This window comes from Bos taurus, chromosome 9 (assembly GCF_002263795.3).
Source record: "Bos taurus isolate L1 Dominette 01449 registration number 42190680 breed Hereford chromosome 9, ARS-UCD2.0, whole genome shotgun sequence".
Taxonomy (NCBI): domain Eukaryota; kingdom Metazoa; phylum Chordata; class Mammalia; order Artiodactyla; family Bovidae; genus Bos; species Bos taurus.
The window spans coordinates 69798081-69821942 of NC_037336.1; the positions used below are offsets into that span (position 1 = coordinate 69798081).

The 23862-nt window shown below is 36.9% G+C and overlaps 1 protein-coding gene across 2 annotated transcripts in view; it reads left to right on the top strand.

Annotated features, from left to right (window-relative positions):
• The window catches only part of ENPP1 (ectonucleotide pyrophosphatase/phosphodiesterase 1), a 73277-nt gene extending 49824 nt beyond the window's left edge, over window positions 1–23453 (top strand). The window contains exons 11-24 of one of the 2 annotated variants that reach the window (XM_010808572.4): window positions 553–661; window positions 1859–1990; window positions 3458–3489; window positions 4263–4390; window positions 5359–5428; window positions 6365–6452; window positions 8606–8775; window positions 9606–9657; window positions 10938–11089; window positions 12901–13030; window positions 14077–14157; window positions 15060–15192; window positions 17309–17471; window positions 19679–23453. In XM_010808572.4, coding sequence (XP_010806874.1) covers window positions 553–661; window positions 1859–1990; window positions 3458–3489; window positions 4263–4390; window positions 5359–5428; window positions 6365–6452; window positions 8606–8775; window positions 9606–9657; window positions 10938–11089; window positions 12901–13030; window positions 14077–14157; window positions 15060–15192; window positions 17309–17471; window positions 19679–19849 — 1611 coding nt within the window. In that variant the 3' untranslated portion in view covers window positions 19850–23453. The remainder of the gene's footprint in view (window positions 1–552; window positions 662–1858; window positions 1991–3457; window positions 3490–4262; window positions 4391–5358; window positions 5429–6364; window positions 6453–8605; window positions 8776–9605; window positions 9658–10937; window positions 11090–12900; window positions 13031–14076; window positions 14158–15059; window positions 15193–17308; window positions 17472–19678) is intronic. The other variant, NM_001206212.1, reaches the window with a different exon arrangement.
• Window positions 23454–23862: the final 409 nt, after the last annotated feature.

Sequence of the window (23862 nt, forward strand, 5' to 3'; positions counted from 1 at the left end):
ACGACTGAGCGAATGAACTGAACTGAATTGAAAGATTTCCCAACATAACTGCTTTTCTGATTTATCTTCATTCAGGGTTCAGTCCATTACTTTTCAAATCATATTCATTAATTTATAAACTTGGTTAAACGCTAGTATTATTGGCTCATCAAAACTTACTTTATCTTAATTCTTAAAAATTCCAGTCCATGTTACTTGGATATCTTTCAGTCAATGTGAGATCATGTTGAAAGAGCGTGTTTCGTAATAGAGTAAAATATACAGACTATAAGTAAAGATTAGACTGGTTTGCTATAGGCAAAGCTGCACAAGAATTTCCCTCAGGTGATTTTGCTGGGAGAGAGGAGGAGAGAAATACCAAAGGCAGTTTGCCAAAACCATATGCCATTCTGTGTCCTTGTGACATTCGTATGCAAAATAATGCAGTTTGTTTGGAAATAATGGGTTTTATTCTTAGAAGTTCTAGTTTTAAAAAATTAAGTACACAGAACTCTAAGAAGCATTCCATGAATACTTTTAACTGCATGACATGAGATTGTTTCCCTTTCTTAGGTCATCAGAGCTTTGCAGAGGGTTGACAACATGGTTGGCATGCTGATGGATGGTCTGAAGGAGCTGAACTTGCATAGATGCTTGAACCTCATCCTTATTTCAGATCATGGTAACCTGGGTTTATATCCTTTATCTTTCAGGTTAAATGGAGCTTCCAAAAGTTTACTTGATTGATTAATGTTTTATTATTTCCTCTGACTTTTATAGCTAATTATTCCTTGTGGAGAATCTTTAGAAAACATTACATTAAATATAACATACAAATAAAACACAGAACTCACAGACACCTATGAGCTTATTAACCACAACGCACTTATCTCCTGATTTGGGGAAGACTTACATTAGAAACTTGGAGAGTTATTTTTTCAATATTAAATTTTGGTAAATCTACTCTAAACATTTTAGGCATACTTTGAACAGATTATTATGTGCTTCTTCTATTTTCTCTAGAATGATAAATCTGACTTTTAAAGGGAGTATGTGTTAATTTTGGCAGTATTTTGATCTAACTCTTATTTACTGTGACCTTTAAAACATGTTTGTATGCAGACTTGGGACTGTAAAAGCCATGTGTATACAGGAAAATCAGAAAAAGCTTCTTTTTGTTTGCTCTTGTTGTTATTATTGTTTGCTTCAGAAATAATTATTGAAAACTATTTCTAGAAACAGTCCTAAGAAGATGTATTCTAAAGAAGCCTCCAGTCTGAAAATGAGATGAGTGTTTTATACTCCTAGTTAATATACTAGTTGATTCTGAGAAAATAACTGTGCTTTCATACTCAGGCTAAAACTGTGATATTCTTCCTCATTCACATAAAAATATTGTAATACATAAATAAGAAACACTGAACTAATTTTAGATGGAGAGAAGGGAAAATATTTTTTTTAAGCGAAGTGGTAGATATATGTGAAACTCTGTGTCTTACCTGTTAGATGTTCAACTATCATAAGTGCTGCCTGCATGTGTGCTAAGTCACTTCAGTCATGTTCTACTCTTTGTGACCCCATGGACTGGTAGCCCACCAGGCTCCTCTGTCCATGGGTTTCTCCAAGCAGGAATACTAGAGCGAGTTGCCATGCCCTCCTCCAGGGAATCTTCCTGACCCAGGGATCGAACCCACATCTTTTAAGTATTCTGCACTGACAGGCAGGTTCTTTACCACTAGCACCACCTAGGAAGCCCATCATGAGTGCTGACCTCATGTTTATTGATTTTAATTCTGAAAGTGAAAGAAATTCTGTCCTACATGTTAAAGGTTTTTTATTAAGGTTGCGACATGTTTGGGGATTTTTTTTTTTCTCCTAGGCATGGAACAAGGCAGTTGTAAGAAATATGTGTATCTGAATAAATACTTGGGAGATACTAAAGATTATAAAGTTGTATATGGACCCGCAGCTCGACTGAGACCCTCTGATGTTCCAGATAAATACTATTCATGTAAGTATATCTCTGTGCTAATTTTGAATATGATTATATTTACAACTAGTGTGTACGTGCTCAGTTGTGTCTGACTCTTTGTAACCCCATAGACTGTAGCCTGCCAGGCTCCTCTGTCCATAGGATTCTTCAGGAAGGAATACTGGAGTGGGTTGCCATTTCCTACTGTAGGGGATCTTCTTCCCAGGGATTGAACCTGCATCTCTTGCATCTCCTGCATTAGCAGGTGAATTCTTTACCCCTGCAGTACCTGGGGAAGCTCTATATTTACAATACATTCCTCTGAATCATATCTTTAAATTAAAGGTGATCAATTAATTTCTTTTTCATGATTAAATATCCAGGACTGGCCTTCTGCACCCAAAGGGATTTTATGGGACTGGATATGAGGACATAAGTCTAACCACTTACCTGTTATTCATGACTAAGAATATTATTTGATGAGCTTGGTACAGTTTTATGTTATGTGTATTTTTCTTGGGCTTCCCTGGTGGCTCAGATGGTAAAGCATCTGCCTGCAATGCAGGGGACCTAGGTTCGATTCCTGGGTTGGGAGGATCTCCTGGAGAAGGGAATGGCAACCCATTCCAATATTCTTGCCTGGAGAATTCCATGGACAGAGGAGCCTGGCGGGCTACAGTCTATGGCATCGCAAAGAGTCTCAGAGACACTACTGAGCGGGTAACACTTTCACTTTCATATTTTGCTTTTGTTGGATTCAAGATTACTTATAAGGAAAAAAACTCAAAATTTCAGCTACATTTATTCAACTTTAATTAATATCATTTCATTAAACTAACTTACAGGTGTTATAGGATAATATTCCATTATGAGGAGGAATGCTGGCTGAGATGATTAATTCTATAAGCAACTAATTTCTGTTCTCAGAAATGACTTTCTTAAACTATTCCAAAAAACAATGAGAATGTGTTTTGTGAGCAGAGAAGAAGAAATTTCACATTCTCTCTTGACCACATGTCATACCCAACCTGCCAGGAAATTTTAAATATTCATTCTTTTGAAAATCAAGCCTGGTTAAGAATTGATTGTTATACCCTTCTTTTCGATTACCATCCTTGGTAATTCTAAAATACTAAGAGCAGTTTTGTTTATCATTCTGTTATAATTACCTTTGAAATGGAAAGAGAAAAGAGATTTTTCTGACAGTCATCACTGTTGGATTAGGTTTGGGTATATGCAGGGCTATATGTTTCAGTAGATATGGTTGAGTATTTGTGAGGAGAAGTAGATTTCCCTCCAGGAAAATTGTTATACACATATATTGACATAGTAACCCAAAGCATAGACTCTAACTTGTACAATAACAAGTTTTAATTAGTACTTAAGAAAAACTATTAAAGTAGTATGTCATTGTTTTAAATGGATTTGTGTCTGATGTGCTATATTTTTGTATTATTTTTAATAGTAGCATACCATTCAACTATTCTTATCTTTACCTCTCTTCAGTTGATTATGAAGGCATTGCCAAAAATCTTTCTGTGAGTATCTTTTTTTTCCCTATTACTGTTTTGTTGCTAGTTTTGTATAAAATATATTTAGAAGAAAGTTTTAGTATTTGATTGGGAGATTATAGGATTTTAACCTAATCTATTTTCTTTTTTGGGGGGGCGGATATCTGGGCCAACATTTAAATGCCCTGTAGTTTTTAAAGGTCTTTAAGGACATATCTCAATAATGTAGGTTTTTAAAATTTTAAGAATTTATTTATTGACATTATTAAATTTATATGACAGTACAAGAAATAATTGAAAACAATAGGAAGGGAAAGCCTGTAGCCATACTACCACAAACACTTAGCATTATAATATATTTCCTACCAGTTTTTCTTAGGTTGATTTCTTAAACTTTTGTCCTAGTGCTGATTTACCTATATTCCATTTTTTTACTTGATGAAAATTCTTACAATTTTAAAGAAAGTTCTTAAAATTATTATAAGAGTATTTGAAAATAGATTATCAGTAGTAGCACAGATATAAACTAGTGACTCAATCTAAGGACTAAATTGAGGACTAGGACTCTTATGCAATAATTATGATTTCCTATAAAATAAGAAAAGTCAATAGTTGAGAATATGCAAATTATACATTATGTAAGTAGTGAAAACTCAGTTATTTTTGCATCTATGACTTATTGGGCATACTGATTAAACATTCGGGAGAAAAAAATTCATATGGACTTACGAAGCAATTTCAAGAGCAGTTTACACTTAGAAAATGTGGAAATGGTTTTTCTTTGTCTCTTACAATTTCAGTGCCAGGAACCAAACCAGCACTTCAAACCTTACCTGAAACATTTCTTACCCAAGCGTTTGCATTTTGCCAAAAATGACAGAATTGAGCGCTTGACGTTCTATTTGGATCCTCAGTGGCAACTTGCATTGTAAGTTCTGACAGTCTCCCAGGTAAACCTAGTCATTCAAGGTCCTTGAAAGGACCATTGGGTCCTTTCCAATGATGTTGTAATATGAAGACTTCAAGTATGATTCTCTTTGTCCCAGTTTCTCTCAGCCTTGGACTATTGACATTTGGGATCAGATAATTCTTTGTGGTGGGGAGCTGTCCTGTGTGTTTTGGGGTATTTGAAAACATCCCTGGCTTCTACTGACTATATGAAAAAGTACTGTCTATAGTAGTGACAACAAAAAATATGTGCAGGCATTGCTGCAATTCCCTGGTGAGAGGGGGCCACCTCCAGCTAACAACCACTGCTCTGTCCCCTCACATCCATCTTGATTATTTCTTATGTTCCACTTGCCTTGTGTCTTTTCTACATGTTATGGTTATGCCTAATAATAGCTTCAAAGTCTAACAAATGATTGGCAAAAGCTCTTTATGTTATAATAATGAGCAATTACCATCTTCATTAGACAGAGCTGTTTTTTTCATTGTTGTTATACTAAATCCATCAATAAACCTCAGTTTATTGGTATGTTCAGCAAATTATTTGGATTGTGCATATTGTTAATGTCTCAAACTTGATCATTAACTCCTGGAAGCCAGAAAGCCAGAGATGATAAATACATACCTCTGTCCAGCAAAACCTAAACAGTAAACCAGAATTCAGTCAACAGAATTACAAGGTCTCTCCCTTATTAGAGAACTGTGCTTTCAGTGTTTAGAAAAAGAATATGAAAGAAGAGAAGGTCCTTATCCTCATGAGAGAACTAATATTTAGTGAACATCTACTACGTTCCAAGCATTTCTTTAGGCTAAATGGTATACTTTTTACAAATAAATTGTTAACTATCAAAAAATAGTTGCTCTTTATTAATGGAAATAATGTCATGGGTGTCGATTTTGCTTTATGAGTGGACTTTGCATTATTAATTCGTATTATGTGACAATTAGGAATCCTTCAGAAAGGAAATATTGTGGAGGTGGATTCCATGGCTCTGATAATACATTTTTGAATATGCAAGTGAGTAAAACTATTCTACTTTAAAAATTATAGTTTATATCTAAAGAAAAAACTGATATATAAAGTTTTAGACTTAAAGATGTAGACTGTCCTTATGAGTCTTTAAAGAGAATTAATGAGGCACATACTTTCATATAGCTGTTTTACTTTGAACATTAATAGAATTTTAAAAAGTTACATTTCCTGAATGTGTGACTTACACTTTGTGTGTGTGTGTGTGTGTGTGTCTGTGCATGCGTGCACACACACACTCAGTTGTGTCCAACTCTTTGTGACCCTGTGGACTGTAGCCCACTAGGCTCCTCTTTCCATGGGATTTTCTAGGCAAGAACTCTGGAATGGGCTGCCATTTCCTCCTCTAGGAGATCTTCCCAACCCAGGGATCAAACCTGTGTCTGCTACATTGGCAGGCAGATTCTTTCCCACTGAGCCACCAGGGAAGCCCACATTTCATACTATATTTCTAATAATTATTTTTTCATCTATTTGTACTTCATTGAGAATGTTGATTCACAGTAAACAAAAGGCAGTAATTAATAGGTGGAAAGATAACATACTTATGTTCTAATTAAAGATAATCCCTTCCATTTGCCTAGCACTGTAAAAATTTCAAAATACACTCATATCATTATCCCTACAGCATGGTGTATGGTGGGCAGAGTAAGATTTAGATCCCATTTCACAGTTTAAAAAAAATTTCATCATCATTTTGTTCTGATTGTCAGGTTCAGAATTGTAATAAAGTTAAGAAAGATATCTTAGATGTCTTTAGATTAAATGTGCAACAGGGATTAAAATAATATCCTAGAAGGGCCACTGGGCACAGTATTTTTCCACTTATCTTAATATAACCAGTTTGTATATGTACAATGGGCAAAAAAATACCTTTTTAGTGACCAACTCTTTAGTGACCAGTTTCTTTTCTGGCCAACGTAGGCCCTCTTTATTGGCTATGGACCTGGATTCAAGCACAGCACTGAAGTTGACTCCTTTGAAAATATTGAAGTCTATAACTTAATGTGTGGTAAGTGTGAACAGGTAGCTCTTCTCCCTTCTGAACACAGACCTGGAATAGATTATCAAAAGTAGGTCACATATTGGGCACCTTTCAGGAAATGATGATAAGGCAAGATCCTCATATTTCCACCTTTCTTCTTCCTGACCCAGAGTCATTGAAAACATATGCAAAACATAGCTATCTGATGTTTCCACTAGGCTGCACAGTGGCAAAATATAACAGTCAGAGCAGATGGTCTATGAATTGTAAGTGCCTGATACTTTGCTAGGCCCTAGACTTCATGAGATGACAGTTGAACCAGATCAGGGTGGAAGCCAGAGAAAAGAGTTTGGAGGTTGTGAAAGGTAGAAAAAACAGGTGGATCCTCTAGTAGCAATAATAGTTGAATGGACGGCAATGTCAAGGTTGCAGAAATGGAGGAGAACGCATTGGCTATATTCTTCGTTTATTCCATACCTTCTAAATTAGAGCTTTTATGGTTGAATATTGCATTTTAAATATTGCTTCCTTTTTCTGATAACAGTACTAGAATTTATAAAACCTTAAATGTGTCCTAAGTATTGACATAATTCTTTTAGTGGGAGACTGAATACTTAAATGAGTTAATATATCCTAAAGCGTCTAAACAGTGCCTGGCATATAATAAGTGCTTTACTGTGTAAGTGTTTGCTATTATTATTATTAACAGCATGAGTCTTAGACTTGGACTGAGCTGATTTTGAATCCAGGTCTACTATATTAGTAACTTGAGACCTTGAGCTAAGTAAGCATGCTGATTCCAGTCGTGCATATGTACCAAGTCGCTTCAGTCAAGTCCAACTCTTTGCGACACTGTGGACTGTAGCCCAACAGGCCCCTCTGTCCATGGGATTCTCCAGGCAAGAATACTGGAGTGGGTTGCCATTTCCTCCTCCAGGGCATCTTCCTGACCCAGGGATTGAACCCACATCTCCTAATTCTCCTGCATTGGCAGGTAGCTTCTTTACCACTAGTGCCAACTGGGAAGCCCACCTTGGAGAAATTGAAATTCAGTTCTAGACCATTGCAATAAAGTGAATACTCTAATAAAGCAAGTACATGAATTTTTTTGATTTTCAGTGCATATAAAAGCTATTTTTACACTATACTGTAGTCCATTAAGTGTGCAGTAGCTTATGTTTAGAAAAATATACATACTTTAATTAAAAAGTACTTTATTGCTAAAACATGCTAAGCATCATCTCACAATGTGGGACTGTCATAGACCTTCAACTGTAAAAAAAAATCTCTGGAGTGTAATAAAATGAAGTACAATGAAATGCTTGCTCCTTGGAAGAAAAGCTATGACAAATCTAAACAGCGTATTCAAGAGTAGAGACATCACTTTGCCAACAAAGTTCCATCAAGTCAAAGCTATGGTTTTTCCAGTAGTCATGTACAGATATGAGAGTTGGACCATAAAGAAGGTTGAGTGCTAAAGAATTGTGGTGTTGGAGAAGACTCTTGAGAGTCCCTTGGGCAGCAAGCAGATCAAACTAGTCAATCATAAAGGAAATCAACCCTAAATACTCACTGGAAGGACTGATGCTAAAGCTCCAATATTTTGGCCACCTGATGCAAAGAGCCAACTCATTGGACAAGACCCTAATGCTGGGAAAGATTGAGGGCAAAAGGAGAAGGGATGACAGGATGAAATGGTTGGATGGCATCATCGACTCAATGGACATGAATTTGAGCAAACTCTGGGAGATAGTGAAGGATAGGGAAGCCTGGCGTACTGCAGTCCATGGGGTTGCGAAGAGTCAGACATGACTTAATGACTGAATAACGATGAAATGATGTCTCTCTGTATTCATCTACCAAATATTGACAACAAATATATTTAGCACGATTGGCATATAATAAGCATTGAATAGGGGATAACTATAGTTACTGTTTACATTAAAGTTTACAGATTTTTATAGAGAAGTACAGTGTGCATATCAATATTTCCATCAAGAATAGCCTAATCATAAATATTCTACAACCTGAGAAAGAGAGATTTTTAGTTTTATTTTAGGTAAAGAGTTAAGGACTCATATAGATTTGGATTTAAAAAATAAAATTCATAGTGCAAAACTACTATTTAGTTTTGAAATTTCTTAAGTAAATCTTTATTTACCATTCTTGGAATTATGCAGATTTACTGAATTTGACACCAGCTCCTAATAATGGGACTCATGGAAGCCTTAATCATCTTCTAAGCAATCCTGTTTACACTCCAAAGCATCCCAAAGAAGTCAGGCCCCTGGTCCAGTGCCCCTTCACAAGAGCCCCCAGGGAGAGCCTTGACTGCTCGTGTGATCCCTCAGTAAGTATTCTGAAAATATTTAGCCCAGTGGCTATGATTTTATAGCACCTTCTGCATAGCGTATGCTGCAGAAATACATGATGATTAAATTAAAATTTGTGAGTGGGAGCAAATGTACGTATTTTCAACTCTAGTGACATATGCCAACCTTTTTATTTTTTATTTTTCCCCCTCTTAGTTTTTACACTTGCTGTATTTTTAATCCCCTTGTATTGAGACTTGATTTGGCTGCAGGCTGCAAGAATTCTAGCTGAATTCTGAAATATACTGAATCCCAGAATCCGGGCTGCCCTCCTAGCAGTGAAGTCTTTTATGAACCAATCTCAGTATTTCCTCTCTAAAATACATCCAACCTGTTTTAAATTTAGGAGGAAAATATTTTGAGGGATGAAATGAATTTATTACACTTCATTTTTATTCCTATCTTAATATGTAATTGTTGTAAGGAGATGAAAATATATGATAAATTATAAACAAAATTGATCATGTCCATAAAAGCAGACATTTGAGTAGCTCATCTTATGCTCTATGTTTTGTTTTAGGCTTAATTTATGCTTGTAAAAGACCATAAGAGTAGAGATAAGAATTATAAACAGTAGTTATATTCTTATTTTTAAATGACTTGTGTTCTGCTGTGCTAATAATTTTGTCTTTTTGCAACTACTATCCCTATGTTTTTATCCTCTTCTTCAAAAAAATAATTTCACTTGTACAGAATGGTTATAATTTTATCTTTGTTCTATGGTGGAATACTTAAGCTATAAAAGTCATTTGTTACAAAATTAAGGCACATTTTTCAATCCTCAAAAATTGTATCATTAATTTTTTAGATTTTGCCAATTGTGGATTTTCAGACACAGTTGAATCTGACTATGGCAGAAGGTAAGCAGGATTTTTCTCAACAATGTGAAGCTCAAAATTAGTTTGGGGTCATTGTTTGAGAATAACCAATAGAATAAGGTAGTGGTGGAGGACCACCTGATGAACTGGGTGAACTTTTTAGCTTGACAATCCAAACTGTTAGTCATAAGGAAGGAAGGGGTGTTTACAGTGGAAGCAGTACGTAATGTAGTTACTGGAAGCTGAATCACTCTTTATGGACTCAGTGGAGTATTTTGAGATTTTGAAGATATGTATAGGTTTATATTATAATAATAGATCCTCAGATTCCATTTAAAATACCTAAATTTCTGTTTCACTTAGTTCTTAATTATAAGGTAGTATAAACTGATTTATCTAAAGTCACTTCTTCATAACTCTTGAATGAAAATTAAGCATATGCAGACAACTGATGAAGTGTGGGTATTTAGTATCCCTTTGATGGTCCTTGACACAGTCTCAGATCCTTAAGTTACTTGGCTAACAGTTTTTTTCTTGCTGGAATAAAAAAGTGAATTCTGCATGCTCTTGACTTGGACTTCTCTCTATAAAATCTCTATAAATGCACAGATTATAGAAATTTTAGATGACCCCAAGGTGGCAAAGTGTCATGGTGAAAAATGACAACCTTTGGAACTGAGTAGATATGGGTTTGAATATGAGCTTAGAAAACGTATGTCCATGGAAAAAGTATTTGTTCCCTATAAGTTGCTCTTTTCTCATCTGTAAAATAAGTATATAACCTCAATTTATAGGGGTCCATATGAATTAAATTCAATGATATATACAGAGAATTCTATAAAGCATCTGATGCTTGAGAAAAGGGCAATAAATGGTATATGTGCTATTATTCCATTTGGGGTAGTCTCATAATTTCAGTTTAAAATTTTTGCTTTCTGAGTATACACATCATCCAGAAAACTTTCTTTTGATATTATGTCTTGGAAAATAGGTAATAAAGATAATATTAAAGAATTTTAGTAACATAAGTCCTAATTATTGAAATCCCTAGCAATCTCATGTAGTATCTTCTTGTGATATCTTAATATCACATTGATAGTTCAGGATCTACATAGGCACACACTGTTGTGAACCCCTTTTGTTCTTTTTAAATTACTTATGGTTCTGTTCTTTGTAAGTAGTTTTATTTTGCAGTTACAAACAATTTTTCAATAGGATTAAGTAGAGAAAGGAATCAGATGAGGGTGTATCATTATATCTTACCATACAAAGCACACTAAGTGTGTTTGAACGGTGGTTTCACTTCCCCCCTATGACCCAAGAGAAGACCATTAAGCGTGGCGCTCTACCCTATGGAAGACCCAGAGTTCTCCAGAACAGCACTGTCTGTCTGCTTTACCAGCACCAGTTTGTGAGTGGTTACAGCCGTGACATCCTGATGCCCCTTTGGACATCCTACACCATCGGCAGAAATGCAAGTATTTGTCATCTCTTTACCTCTGCGTGGCTATTTTATATTATTACTAAGCAAAACTTTGTCAGCATCATTTCTCACTGTCCATCTCGGCTCTGTAACCAGCTCCCAAATTAGATCACTGAGCTGAGAGTCAGAAAATTTAGGTCCCGGTTCTAGCTTGGCCACTGACTAGCTATGTGACTTTGACATTCAGAGCAAACCTTTGTGAAATGAAGGTATGCAGTGAAGGTTTCTTGCATGCTTTGGTTTTTTTTTCTTGGTTTTAATATTTGATGATGCTAATTTCTAATTTCATGAAATCACTTTCACAATCAATTACAGTTATTATTTCTAAATACACAGCTGTGTAAGTACAAGGATTTCCCTCAGCTGCCCAAATCTTGGGCCCTCAGGGATGGAGGAGGACATTGAAGCTCAGTAACCTCAGTACATATACCACCTACAGGGAGACCTCCCAGACCAAACCAGGAGAGGCCTGGGGTCCTGTCCACCACCCAGACTAAAGGAGTTCAGCCTTGAAAGGAGTAGGGGAAGATATTCCAGAATAAGACCACCATTCTCCTTCACCCTCACCCCCTGGATGCTGTGGTAGCAAGATAAATGAGGAAAGAAATAGAGGTTGAGAAAGAGAATTGAGGCAGGAGATGAGATTTAGATCTTACCTGGAAATAAAGTTTTAAACTAGTTGTTCAGTCCCTAAGTCACGTCCGACTCTTTGTGACCCCATGGACTGCAGCACACCAGGCTTCCCTGTCCTTCACTATCTCTTGGAGTTCCTTCAAACTCAAGTCCATTGAGTAAGTGATGGCCATCAACCATCTCATCCTCTGTTGCCCTCTTCCCCTCCTGCCCTCATTCTTTCCCAGATTCAGGGTCTAAACTAGACTGACAAGATTTTCAGAAATTGAAAATGTCTGGTAAGATATAGGATGCTCTTAAGGGATAGAAAGTGGATTTGAGAGAGCTTAGTTGACTATAGCAGTTAGATTTTAAAAACAGAGTTATTGTTACTACTCACTAAGATTGTTCATATATATGTAATTTTTGTATCTGTATGTAGAGAGAATACACACACACATTCACATATGTACATAAAGTTTCTACCTTAATTTGATTTTTAATTTTTGAAGAACATCTTCAAACATTTCAAACACTTATTAATTGACTTTGTAATATTGAGTTTGCCAAAAACATGACTTGTGTTTTTCCATAACATCTTCAAAAAACCCAAACAAACTTTTTGGACAACTCAGTATACAGCAGTTTACCCAGTTTTTTGTAGGTCCCCATCCTACTTATTATAGTTTAATACCTTAATTATAATGTCCTAGGACTCTGTTTGAATTTTCAGTTTTCTTATATAATGAAAGCTGCAAAAATTGAGTCATCACTACTCATGAGGTTTTCATATTGAATTGCTGTTCCATGGCTTTCCCCCACCGCCCCCCACCATTTTTGGCTGTATTGTAATATGGAAAAGTCTGATCTCTAAAAATCAGCAATTCACTGCACAGAAGTTTGAAACTGAATAGACAAAAATATTATAAACAAAGGTAGCACAACATGGTAGGAAAAATTTGCACATATATGACAAGTGATTAATATCTTTAATATTATAAAGAGTTTCTACACGTTGGTTAGAAACAAGATGAATACACTAATAGAAAAGTGAAAAGTGGTGCAGGGCATGAACAGACAAGCAGACCCACATGATTTTATGACGTGGTTCACCTTTAATTATTTGTAAAGCTCTAGCGTTCTGTTCTATATGCCTCATCCCTGATTGTCCTTTTCATTTTGTTCTTCAGGACAGTTTCTCTACAGAAGACTTTTCCAACTGTCTTTACCAGGATCTCCGAATCCCTCTTAGTCCTGTCCATAAATGTTCATTTTATAAAAATAACGCTAAACTGAGCTATGGGTTGCTCTCCCCACCACGTAAGTCTCTTCCTCGCTGATGTTCCCTTTCCCTTATGTTCTTTCTTTCATTTCCTTTCCTTTCTTATGGGGACGTGTACGTCTTGTTTATTTATTGATGAAAACTGTGAGTGGAAAATGGAACTATTAGGGAAATTTTTCAAGTATCTAAAACTTAAGTTTTGGAAACCTGTTTACTTTTGTTTGGAGAGTGATGGATTTAGGGTAACCACAGTAGATAGAACATTCTTCACTTTTCTGCATTTCTTTTAAACAGAATTTGAGAAACTCAGGTCAAAAGGATGCATCAGGGTTCTTAGGAAGGAGATAGCATTTTGTTGTTTAAAAAGAAAACTCTGATTTGTCAAAGGATGAGGTAAAAGGAGAGCCTGAGTTTGCTTGCTCTTGCACTGATACAGAGCCCCTGGGGAATGGCTTTTTTTTTTTTTTTTTTTCTGAAATCTTATTCTATTTTTTCAAGTGGCAGATCTGTATGTTAATGAGAAGACATTTTGAGGCCAGCCTAAAAAGGAAAAAAGTCAGAAGACTCCAGTCAATATGCTCAATATCCAGTTCAGTCCCCAGAGCAAGCTTCTGAAGTCAGAACCTGGCTTTTGCGTTATAAAAATAGGTCCAAGCCAGAAGTCCATACAAAGAAGCCTTGTACAGCACATTTCAGAAAAGACATCCCTTGTGATGTTTTTTCTGGTTAGTAGGTGTTCTGAAGCCAGATGTTCTCATTTTTACTTTTCTCTGTGAAAGAGTTCAGGGAAAGATTGTTGACACAATGTACTTTAGTTGAAAATAAGGCAAATGAGGTAAAATTTGAATATGTTTAATTTAGGCCCTTCGTATTAAAGATTTTGTTTCTTCATCTTGAAGAAGAAAAGATCCAATTTTTTTTTAAGGGACCTGATCACATTGCATTACCCGCCTTGATCTTGTATCTGGGAAAGTGTTACGAGTTTAAGATGATAGCCCATTTTTTAAATACCCCCATGAGAAAGTATAATTCTTACTGTGATTTGTGAAGAATGAAATAGTTGTTCTTGTTATTTTCTTTGTAGAATTACATAAAGGTTCAAGTCAAGTATATTCTGAAGCATTACTTACAACTAATATAGTGCCCATGTACCAGAGTTTTCAAGGTAAAATTTTTAATCTTACAAACACTTTTGGTGGGAAAAGAATGTAATGTTACTCCTAACTTATCTAGCTAATGTAATCTACTAATAGATAATAAATTTCAGTCTGTTGCCTTATTCAACTATTTGGAAGTTCTTGATAATTGTTTTTAATTTAAAATGAATAGATTTTACATCATTATTAATTATTGTAACTATTGGCTTTTTTAAGAATAAATACACATTTATACTTTAAGTAATTTACAGAGCATACAAGGAAAATTTTATTGTAGTTTACCTCTAGAATGCTTTTGAATAGTTAAAAATTCTCTGCTGCTGCTGCTGCTAAGTCGCTTCAGTCGTGTCCGACTCTGTGCAATCCCATAGACAGCAGCCCACCAGGCTCCCCCGTCCCTGGGATTCTCCAGGCAAGAACACTGGAGTGGGTTGCCATTTCCTTCTTCAATGCATGAAAGGGAAAAGTGAAAGTGAAGTCGCTCAGTCATGTCCGACTCTTAGCCACCCCGTGAACTGCAGCCTACCAGGCTCCTCCATCCATGGGATTTTCCAGGCAAGAGTACTGGAGTGGGGTGCCATTGCTCTAGAATATTTCAAAAAAAATACAGATGTTAACAATAAATTTGAATAGCTTGCCTTGTTTGTGTTCTTATATTTTTTATGCTTAATGATAATATGTGATCTCAGCTTCATTGATAATACATATGTTTAGGGATGCCTGAAGTAGAATTGATTTCAGCATTTGCTCGTTAGTCTTTCAAAGAGCAAAAGCTGAACGATGGATTTTTGGCCAGACTTCACTTTATCCCTAATTATGACAAATGCTAATTTTGATTCATAATTTGGTTTGTAGTTGATTTATGTCATCTTGTTCTTTTGACACTGTGGCGTCTTCCTTCTTGTTTCAGTTATATGGCACTACTTGCATGGCACCTTACTGCAGAGATATGCTGAAGAAAGAAACGGTCTCAATGTTGTTAGCGGTCCTGTGTTTGATTCTGATTATGACGGACGTTATGATTCCTTGGAGACTCTGAAGCAGTAAGAACATATTTCATTTACTCTTAAATACAGCTCTCCAATGGGACTACCATCCAGTTGAGTCAGCAGAACCTCTTCTATCTAACTATTCGTATTTGTATAGCTGACATTTCTGATTAAGCAGGAAGCCCCTTGAAATAGCTGATTAATTTTGATATTTTGATGTTCAGTAAAATATTTTTTTAGATGAAAGTAGTGTTTATCCCCCACTCAGCTTAGATGAATAATTCTGTAGCTCATATTAAATACTGACTCTGCCTTTTGTTAAGAAGATAACAACAGTGTTTAAAATCTCTTTCTGTGGCTATTGTGAAGATGCTGTTTTAACTAGCAAACTGCCAGTTTCGAGACAAAGAATGATACAGCGTGGCTGGAGGCATCCTGCTTCAAAGGAGCAGAAGACAGAAAGCCATAGTGCCACAGCGTTCCGTAGCTTGAATGTCACAGCTTTCAGTTTTATCCGACTCTGCTGCAAGGGGAATTTGTTGCAGGAGCGAAAGTGGGGTGGACGAGGATGGCCATGTCCCAGATCGCTTCTGAGTCCCTGAGATGGCCACCAAGTGTGGGTTGCTGGCTCCATACAGGAAAGACTTCAAGAGCGAGACATAGTAAAGAGAAAGAGGGTTTATTCCGGGAGAGACACACTCCATAGATGGAATGTGGGCCATCTCAGAAGGCAAGAGGCACCAGGGTATGGAGTGTCAGTTTTTATAGGGGTGGGTGATTTCACAGGCTAATGAGTGGGAGGGGTATTCCAGCTCTTTTGAGGAAGGGGAGGGTATTTCCAGAAATTGGGCATTGCCCACTCTCTGATCTTTATGGTCAGCTTGGAACTGTCGTGGTGCCTGTGGGGGTGTCATTTAGGATGCTGATGTGTTACTTTAAGTGTATATTGGCCCCCAAGGTCTAGTGGAATTTGAATCGTCTGCCACCTTGGACCTAGTTTGTTCTACCCAATTTATGTCCTGTCCTTGGGCTATATTATGTTTTTAAAGGTTGTTCCCTGCCCCCTTCCAGTCTCTGAATGATACAGTGACCTTCTTGAGAAACCATCAGTGGTGCTTTCATAAAGGAAAGAGGAAGAACATTTTAGAGATTGGTTGATCTTTATTAAAACAATTGCAAAATCTTTGGAAGCAATTTTGGTTCTTCAGTCTATGAGAAAAGTGGAGTGAAGCATCCACTGGGATTCAGCCCCTGTCTGAGAACTACTCCCTCAGGCTGACTTAGAGATTACTGTTTACACATATACACCTGTGACCACATCATTTGTGAAATTATATTTTTATTATATTCTTTAAGGCATAAGGATCCTATGGAAATGCCTCAGAGGTGGCAGCAGGAGAATGGGTAAAGAAGAGAACTTATACCTTTTCCATTCACAGCTTCAACTGGAACACATTTTAATATGCTTTATGTATCATGGTTCCACATAAGATTGTGGTTTGTTTTTTTTTTTAATGATACCACCACTACCTTAAATTTTGAAAGATAACTAAAAAACCAAATGAATCTTCTTTTTTTTCCCCAAACAAATCTAGTCTTGAGGCCTAAGGAAATAGAATTAAGATGAGGTAAAAGTGTTACTTGGGACATCTTTGAGAATAGGCTTTAATTAAAAAAAAAAAAGTAAAAACAAAGTTATAGAATAGGAAAGAAGATCCAGTTAAAACAACAGCTTCTCTGAATGAGCCAGAATGAAAAAATCTCAAACCAGTTCTCTCTCTTTCACTTTCTGTTCATAACTGCCTGGAATTTAAAAGATTCTCAGTAATGCTTTAGAGTCCTGGTTGTACATATTCAAAATTGATGATTTTTTCCCTTAGTGTTTCAATTCCAATTTATTAAGGTGGAATTATAAAAAAAAAAATACAAAGTTTTAATAAATTTCTGTAAAAAGTAACATTTGGATTGTGTTTCTATGTCTTCTAATTCTTCTTCTTCTCCATCTGGTAGAAAATGTGAGGTATTATTATGACTAACTTCTTACAATACGTTTAATTATTTGACTGAACTTTATTTGGAGATGTATTGTATTAAAAATATACTTGAGTGAAATAGTCATTAAAGGGAATAGTTATTTTTTTCTTAAAGTGAATATTACCATATTTTACAGAAACAGCAAAATCATCCGTAATTTGGAAGTTCTGATTCCAACTCACTTCTTCCTTGTGCTAACAAGTTGTAAAAACACATCCCAGACTCCCTTACAGTGTGAAAATTTAGATGCCATGGCTTTCATTTTGCCTCACAAGACTGACAATAGTGAAAGCTGTGCGGTAAGTGGCCTTTGTTAATTTATCTTTAAGCATTGATATATAAATATGTTTGTGCATGTCTTACATCTGACATTACTGTGGGAAAAGAAGAGATAACTAGAAGATACATGTTTGAGATTATAGAATGGTTTTAAACTTGATCCTCTTAGTTTATTCAAAGAAGATTTTTCTTGTCTGTTAAAAGCACTAACAGTAAGATCAAAACGTAAAAACTTTGTTGACGTCATATGGCTTAGTCACTTAATCCATGTATAAATTCTGGGCCCTCCCCTGGAAAAAAAAGGGCTGCAATAGATTTATACTTACATTTTACTAACCAAAATGATGTTAAGTGCCTTGAATTAGGTGTTAAGTTACTTTTCTATCTGTACCATTCCAAAAGCTATCATACCGATAACTTAAATATAAGCATTTAACAAATTCTATAATGGCAGTGTAACAAGAAGACACTGAATATTGGATTTGAAGCAGAAAGTGAATTGTTTGAAGGTGTATCAGATATACTTGGTCTTCCCTGGTAGCTCAGATGGTAACAAATCCACCTTCAATGAGAGAGACCTGGGTTCGATCCCTGGGTTGAGAAGATCCCCTGGAGAAGGGCATCGCAACCCACTCCAGTATTCTTGCCTAGATAATCCCCATGGACAGAGGAGCCTGGTGGGCTACAGTCCATGGGGTCACAAAGAGTTGGACATGACTGACCAACTAAGTACATAGCACATATACTTACCCCTTCTGTTTCATGTCTGAAATAGTGACTAAGGATTAGCTGGATTTGGCTTGAGAGAACAGATGTCTTTTATTTATTCATGTAAATGCTGAAACAGATGGCCAATATCTACTGGCCAAGTAGTCTACTGAGTCAGGCTCTTCCCTTGAAAGCCAGAGAGAGGGTTGCTGGAGTGGAGGAGACTGAGTATAACAGCAGTACTGGGTGGTGGATGCTGGAAGCTAATGGAAAATGGAAATTATTGATCTTTTATGTGAAAAGTCTGTATTTATTATTTGCAACTAATAATATCATCAGGGCACATGAACCTTTATTGAAGTATGTCTTTAAAGTATAATCATAGCACACCAGCCCGTGGATATGTTCTTCATCTGACTTTCTCCAGTCGCCATTTTCAGAAAAATTTACACCAACATATGGATGTATGATTTCCATCTCTGCCTCCATGTGCCAGAGCATAAGCCTTTAATTCTTTTTTGATCTCATATTAGCTAGAACTTCACTACTTCACCAGAAGTGAAAGTGTATTTTTCCACTTCCCCTAACCCTTTCTTCATTGCAGCTGTGTAGATAACTGATTCTGATAAGAACTAGCATTTGTATAGCTCATTTGCACACATCATTGTGTTTGATCTTTAGAGCAACCCTGTGAGGAGGGCGCAGGTAAGAGAATTCGTATTCAGATACTAAATAACTTGCCTCAGTTTACCTGGTAGGATGATGGTAGAAGTAGAACTTGAATCCAAGTTGTTGTTCAGTCACCCAATCATTCTGACTCTTTGCAGCTCCATGGACTGCAGGATGCCAGGCCTCTCTGCCCCTCACCATCTCCCAAAGTTCACCCAAGTTCATGTCCACTGCATCAGTGATGCCATCTGGCCATCTCATCCTCTGATGCCCTCTTCTTTTTCTGACCTCAATCTTTCCCAGCATCAGGGACTTTTCCAATGAGTTTGCTGTCTGCATCAGATGACCAAAATACTGGAGTTTCAACTTCAGCATCAGTGCTTCCAGCCAGTATTCAGGGTTGATTTCCCTTAAGATTGACTAGTTTGATTTTGCTGTCTGAGGGGCTCTCAGGAGTCTTTTCCAGCACTGTCGTTTGAAGGCATCAGTTCTTTGGCATCATTCCAAGTTCCTTTCTGCTAATTCCCATATTCTTTCTACCATGGCATGTTACTTCTGTTTTCCAACATTTTTAACCCCATACTTTGGTGTTTCTTGCACCAAGGCACTGTAGGTACATCTGTTCCACATATACTTTCCTCAGATTTGATACATCTACTAAACAAACATGAATGGTATGTATTGGATGGTGAACTGCTCAAGAGCAGGGATTATGCCTAACAATTCTCATGGCATCTGCCATTTAAGAGACAGGGTGTCATGGCTGATTACAACGAGGGAGATGCAGAGAGTGTGGGGAAGGTGGACTGACTATTGTCCAGTGACTTTTCTTCCTTTCCCACCCTCATAGCACGGGAAGCATGAATCCTTATGGGTTGAAGAACTGTTGAAGCTACACACAGCTCGGATCACAGATGTTGAACACATCACCGGACTCAGCTTCTATCAAGAAAGAAAAGAGCCAATTTCAGACATTTTAAAGTTGAAAACACATTTGCCAACCTTTAACCAAGAAGACTGAAACTTTTTTTATTCCAAAAACACAGCAGTAAATCTTTGTGAAAGAGCCTTCTGTTTTATACATCCTCTATTTACACTGTTGCATTGTTTGGAGACTGTCGACCAGAGTTAGAACTGGGAATCCTCTGTGATACACGACCTTCTCAGGGAAACTTGTGGCCTCCGCATAACAGTAGGAAGGTGTTCCTACTGGGTCTCACACATGTTTGAATGTGTAAGAATTGTTCAAAAAGAAAAAGGAAAAAAAAAAGAATTGTTCAGATTTGGGAATAAAGACAGATCATACCTAAAACTGCTCTTCTACTTCTCTTAAGGGCAGAAGGAGCTGTGAACATTCTCTGGACACCAGATGTTTGAATCATATTATCATTAATAAATTTCTGTGATGCTGACAAACACCAGACTAATGAATAGGATTGGAGTAGACCATGTTTCATTAGTTCATTCACAGGAATTTAAAAGTGATTCTGGATTCTTTTTAACTTGGATATTCATTTATTTTCATTTTAATCAGAAAAGTTAATGGGAGCAGAAATATTTGAAGCCCTATTTTTATCTCTTCTGTACACCCCCTCAAAAGCTAACTATTTTTAAATTGTAACTGGGTTTCTTCCGATTTAATGATTCTTTCAGGTTAAACTTTGAGGGACCATCTGTACTGAGTGTATCTACCCTTTATAAAATTTAGTCTACATTTGTACCAAAAAATAAAAATATTCCCAATCTGATCACTGATAATATAGGTTGAAAATAACTCCAATAATGGTTATTTTATACCGTTAAAAGTGTGTCTTGTCTTAGTGAAACTTCATGGGGCTTGTCAACTCATGCAAGATAGCATTTTTCATCCAAGTAATAGAAATGTTTTCCTCTATACACAAAAATCACTCTATTAGCAACAGAGCTGTACTGTTCTGAGATGTTCATTTTGAAGTTCCATTGATTTGAAGAGAATGTATTACCATCGTTTTATATCTTCTTAATACTCATGATAAATGAACTTGATTTTCTTCACTTCATAGACTATATATATAAATACCCTTCAGTACCAACCTGTGAATGTTCAAAAGCTACATTCATTTTTTAGGCTACTTGAGTCTGATTTAAGTGTTATATTATTAATAACACCAAAGGTCTGTATTTGTCCTTCACATTCCACTTGTTCTTCAATAGCATAGGGGCCCCAAAACCTTTAGATAATACACTTTGCATCTGAAAATTATTTACTTATTTAGAAAGTTTCATTGATTTTATTTTAGTCCCACAGGTCCCTGAAGTTCTATAAATTTATTCTTTTCCCCCAGTCTCTTTTTTCTCTGTTATTCAGATTGGGTAGTTTCTATTGTTCATTTCTATTGCTCTGTCTTCAATTTCACAGATTCCTTCCTCTAATTTCATTTTGCTGTTGAGCCCATTCATTGATTTTTATATTTCAGTATTGTGGATTTTTTGTTTCTAAAATTTCCATTTGATTCTTTGTAGCTTTTATTTCCTTGCTGAGAATTTTTATCTCTTTGCTGAGACTTTCCACTTTTGCATTTGTTTCAAACATGTTCATAATTGCTTATTGAAGCATTATGATGGATGTTGTAAAATCCTTGTCAGATAATTCCTACATGTGTTGTCTTTATGTTGGCATCTGTTATCTTTTTTTATTCAAAAATATTTTTCTGGTTCTTGTTGTAATAAATGATTTTCAGCTGAAACCTGGACATTTTAGGGGTTATGTTTGAGACTGTGGATCTCATTTACCCTTTCTGCTTTAGCTGACTTTAGCAGGAGAATGGGGGGCACTATCCTATTAATGCCAGTTGTGTTAGAGTCCAGGAATTTTTACCCTCTATTGACACTCGGAGTGAGGAGAAACCCTTGTTGCTGGACAGAGTGGGAATTCAATATCCTACTCTATCTCCATTGCTGCCTCCCTGCCTGGGATGTGCTGCTGCTGCTAAGTCACTTCAGTCATGTCCAACCCTGTGCGACCCCATAGACAGCAGCCCACCAGCCCACCTTCTCCCGTCCCTGGGATTCTCCAGGCAAGAACACTGGAGTGGGTTGCCATTGGATGTGCTGGGTTCCTCATTGGTGCTCCCATGTCGTCTTCACTGATGCTATGGACAGGGGTGGCAAGGAAAGTGTTTTTGTTTTGTTTTGTTTTGTTTTAATCACTATTGGGAATAAAATTACCAGTTTCCTACTCAGCCTTCTCTGATGCTATTCTGGCAGAGAACTTGGGGCAACTCTTCACAGCCTGGCAAGCCCCTGTCTTTCCTGACATGGTGATGTTTAGTTGGAGTGGAGTGGTTACTGTTTTCTTTCTTGCTAGGCCACTCCTCTTCTGGTCCTTTGGCTGGAAAGATAGCAGGCCTTTCTTGGGGCTTCTTTTTGTCCTTACTTGTTGGAATTTCCAGGTTTCTGACTTTTTCAGCAACAAGTCTGGGGTATATGAACTAAAAGAAAACCCAGGGAAACTCATTGCAGTGTTGCTCCTTGGGTCTTGAGGTCCCTAGCCTGTCTGCCTTCTCCTCTCCACCTTTTAGAATCTTCCTATGTTTCTTTTATATATAATAACAAAGCTTTTTATCTGCACTTTGCAGAAGGATATCTACTTTATAGAAGTATCTTACTGATTTTTATATGTCCTTCACATACAGACACAGTTGCCTCTACATAGAATATCTTAGCAGATCTTAATTAAGTGGATAGACGCCTTTCCCCTTTGCCAGACACCAGGAATAACAGAAAAAAAATAAGTTATAGTCTTTTGGGGGCTTCCCTGGTAGCTCAGAGGTTAAAGCGTCTGCCTGGAATGCGGGAGACCCGGGTTCGATCCCTGGGTCAGGAAGATCCCCTGGAGAAGGAAATGGTAACCCACTCCAGTACTCTTGCCTGGAGAATCCCATGGAGGGAGGAGACTGGTAGTTTACAGTCCATGGGGTCGCAAAGAGTCAGACATGACTGAGCAACTTCACTCACTCACTCACTCATAGTCTTATTAGTCTTGAAGAAAGGGAAGAGACATAATAAGTGTAAATGATCCCAAAAGTGTGGCAAATGTTATAATGGAGCCATGGGCGGAGTGCCAGGGAGCACGAAGGAGGCACTGGGTGCTGCTTGGCAGTGAGAGTGGTGATTTGCCAGAAGTGGTGATGATTGGGCTAGAACTTGAAGGATGAATTTGAGCTCTTTAGGCAAATAGGTGAGGAAAGGGCATTTTAGCCTCCCTTGGATTCATACATTTTGGGCATTTTTCCATTTACTGTTACTTCTGATATTTTCCACAAGTGTCACTGTGACCAGTTTACAATATGCAACTATTTCATTTTTCTTTTGTTGACCTGTTCTTAAAGGAAATGTCAGAATATAAATTCTGTGCTGACTCTTTAAAGGGAAAGGCATGCACATCTGTTCCTACTTAGTTTTCAGTTGCTCTTATACAGCATTCTTTTTTTGTCCCCTCTTGTCTTGAAAGAGACCCTTTCTTTTACTCTTTAATCAACTTAAAACATACGATTAATTTCCATTTTGAATGCTATTTCACATGATCATGTATGGAAATGTTTTTATCTTACTTTTCTCAATAAAGGCCATTTTTTCCTTTCAAATGAACAGCAAAACTTTTATTTATCCCTAATTTTACTGCCCTGTCTCTAGTCAGTACTTCTTAAATGAGGTAAGTAATTCTCATGCAAAATTTTCTGCTTGGTTAGTCTAGTGATGGCAGAGCAAAAAGTCAGGTGAAACCTAAAAACATTTCCAGGAATCAGAGAAAAGAGGGCAAGTCTTAGGGAGAATAAGGTGAATGCTCAGGTTCCAGTGGGATAAGGAGAGCCATAGGTCAGTTGGCTTGATTGGTCCTATTTAAGGAGATAAGAGAGACCAGACTGGGAGAGAGCTGAACCACCGAGTCCTGCAGGAGGCTCTGACCCCCTCTTGACTATTTTCTGCCACTAGCTGCAATCTGTCCTGCCTGGATCTGTGGGTACGTGTTTATCTATAATTGAAACTGTTGAA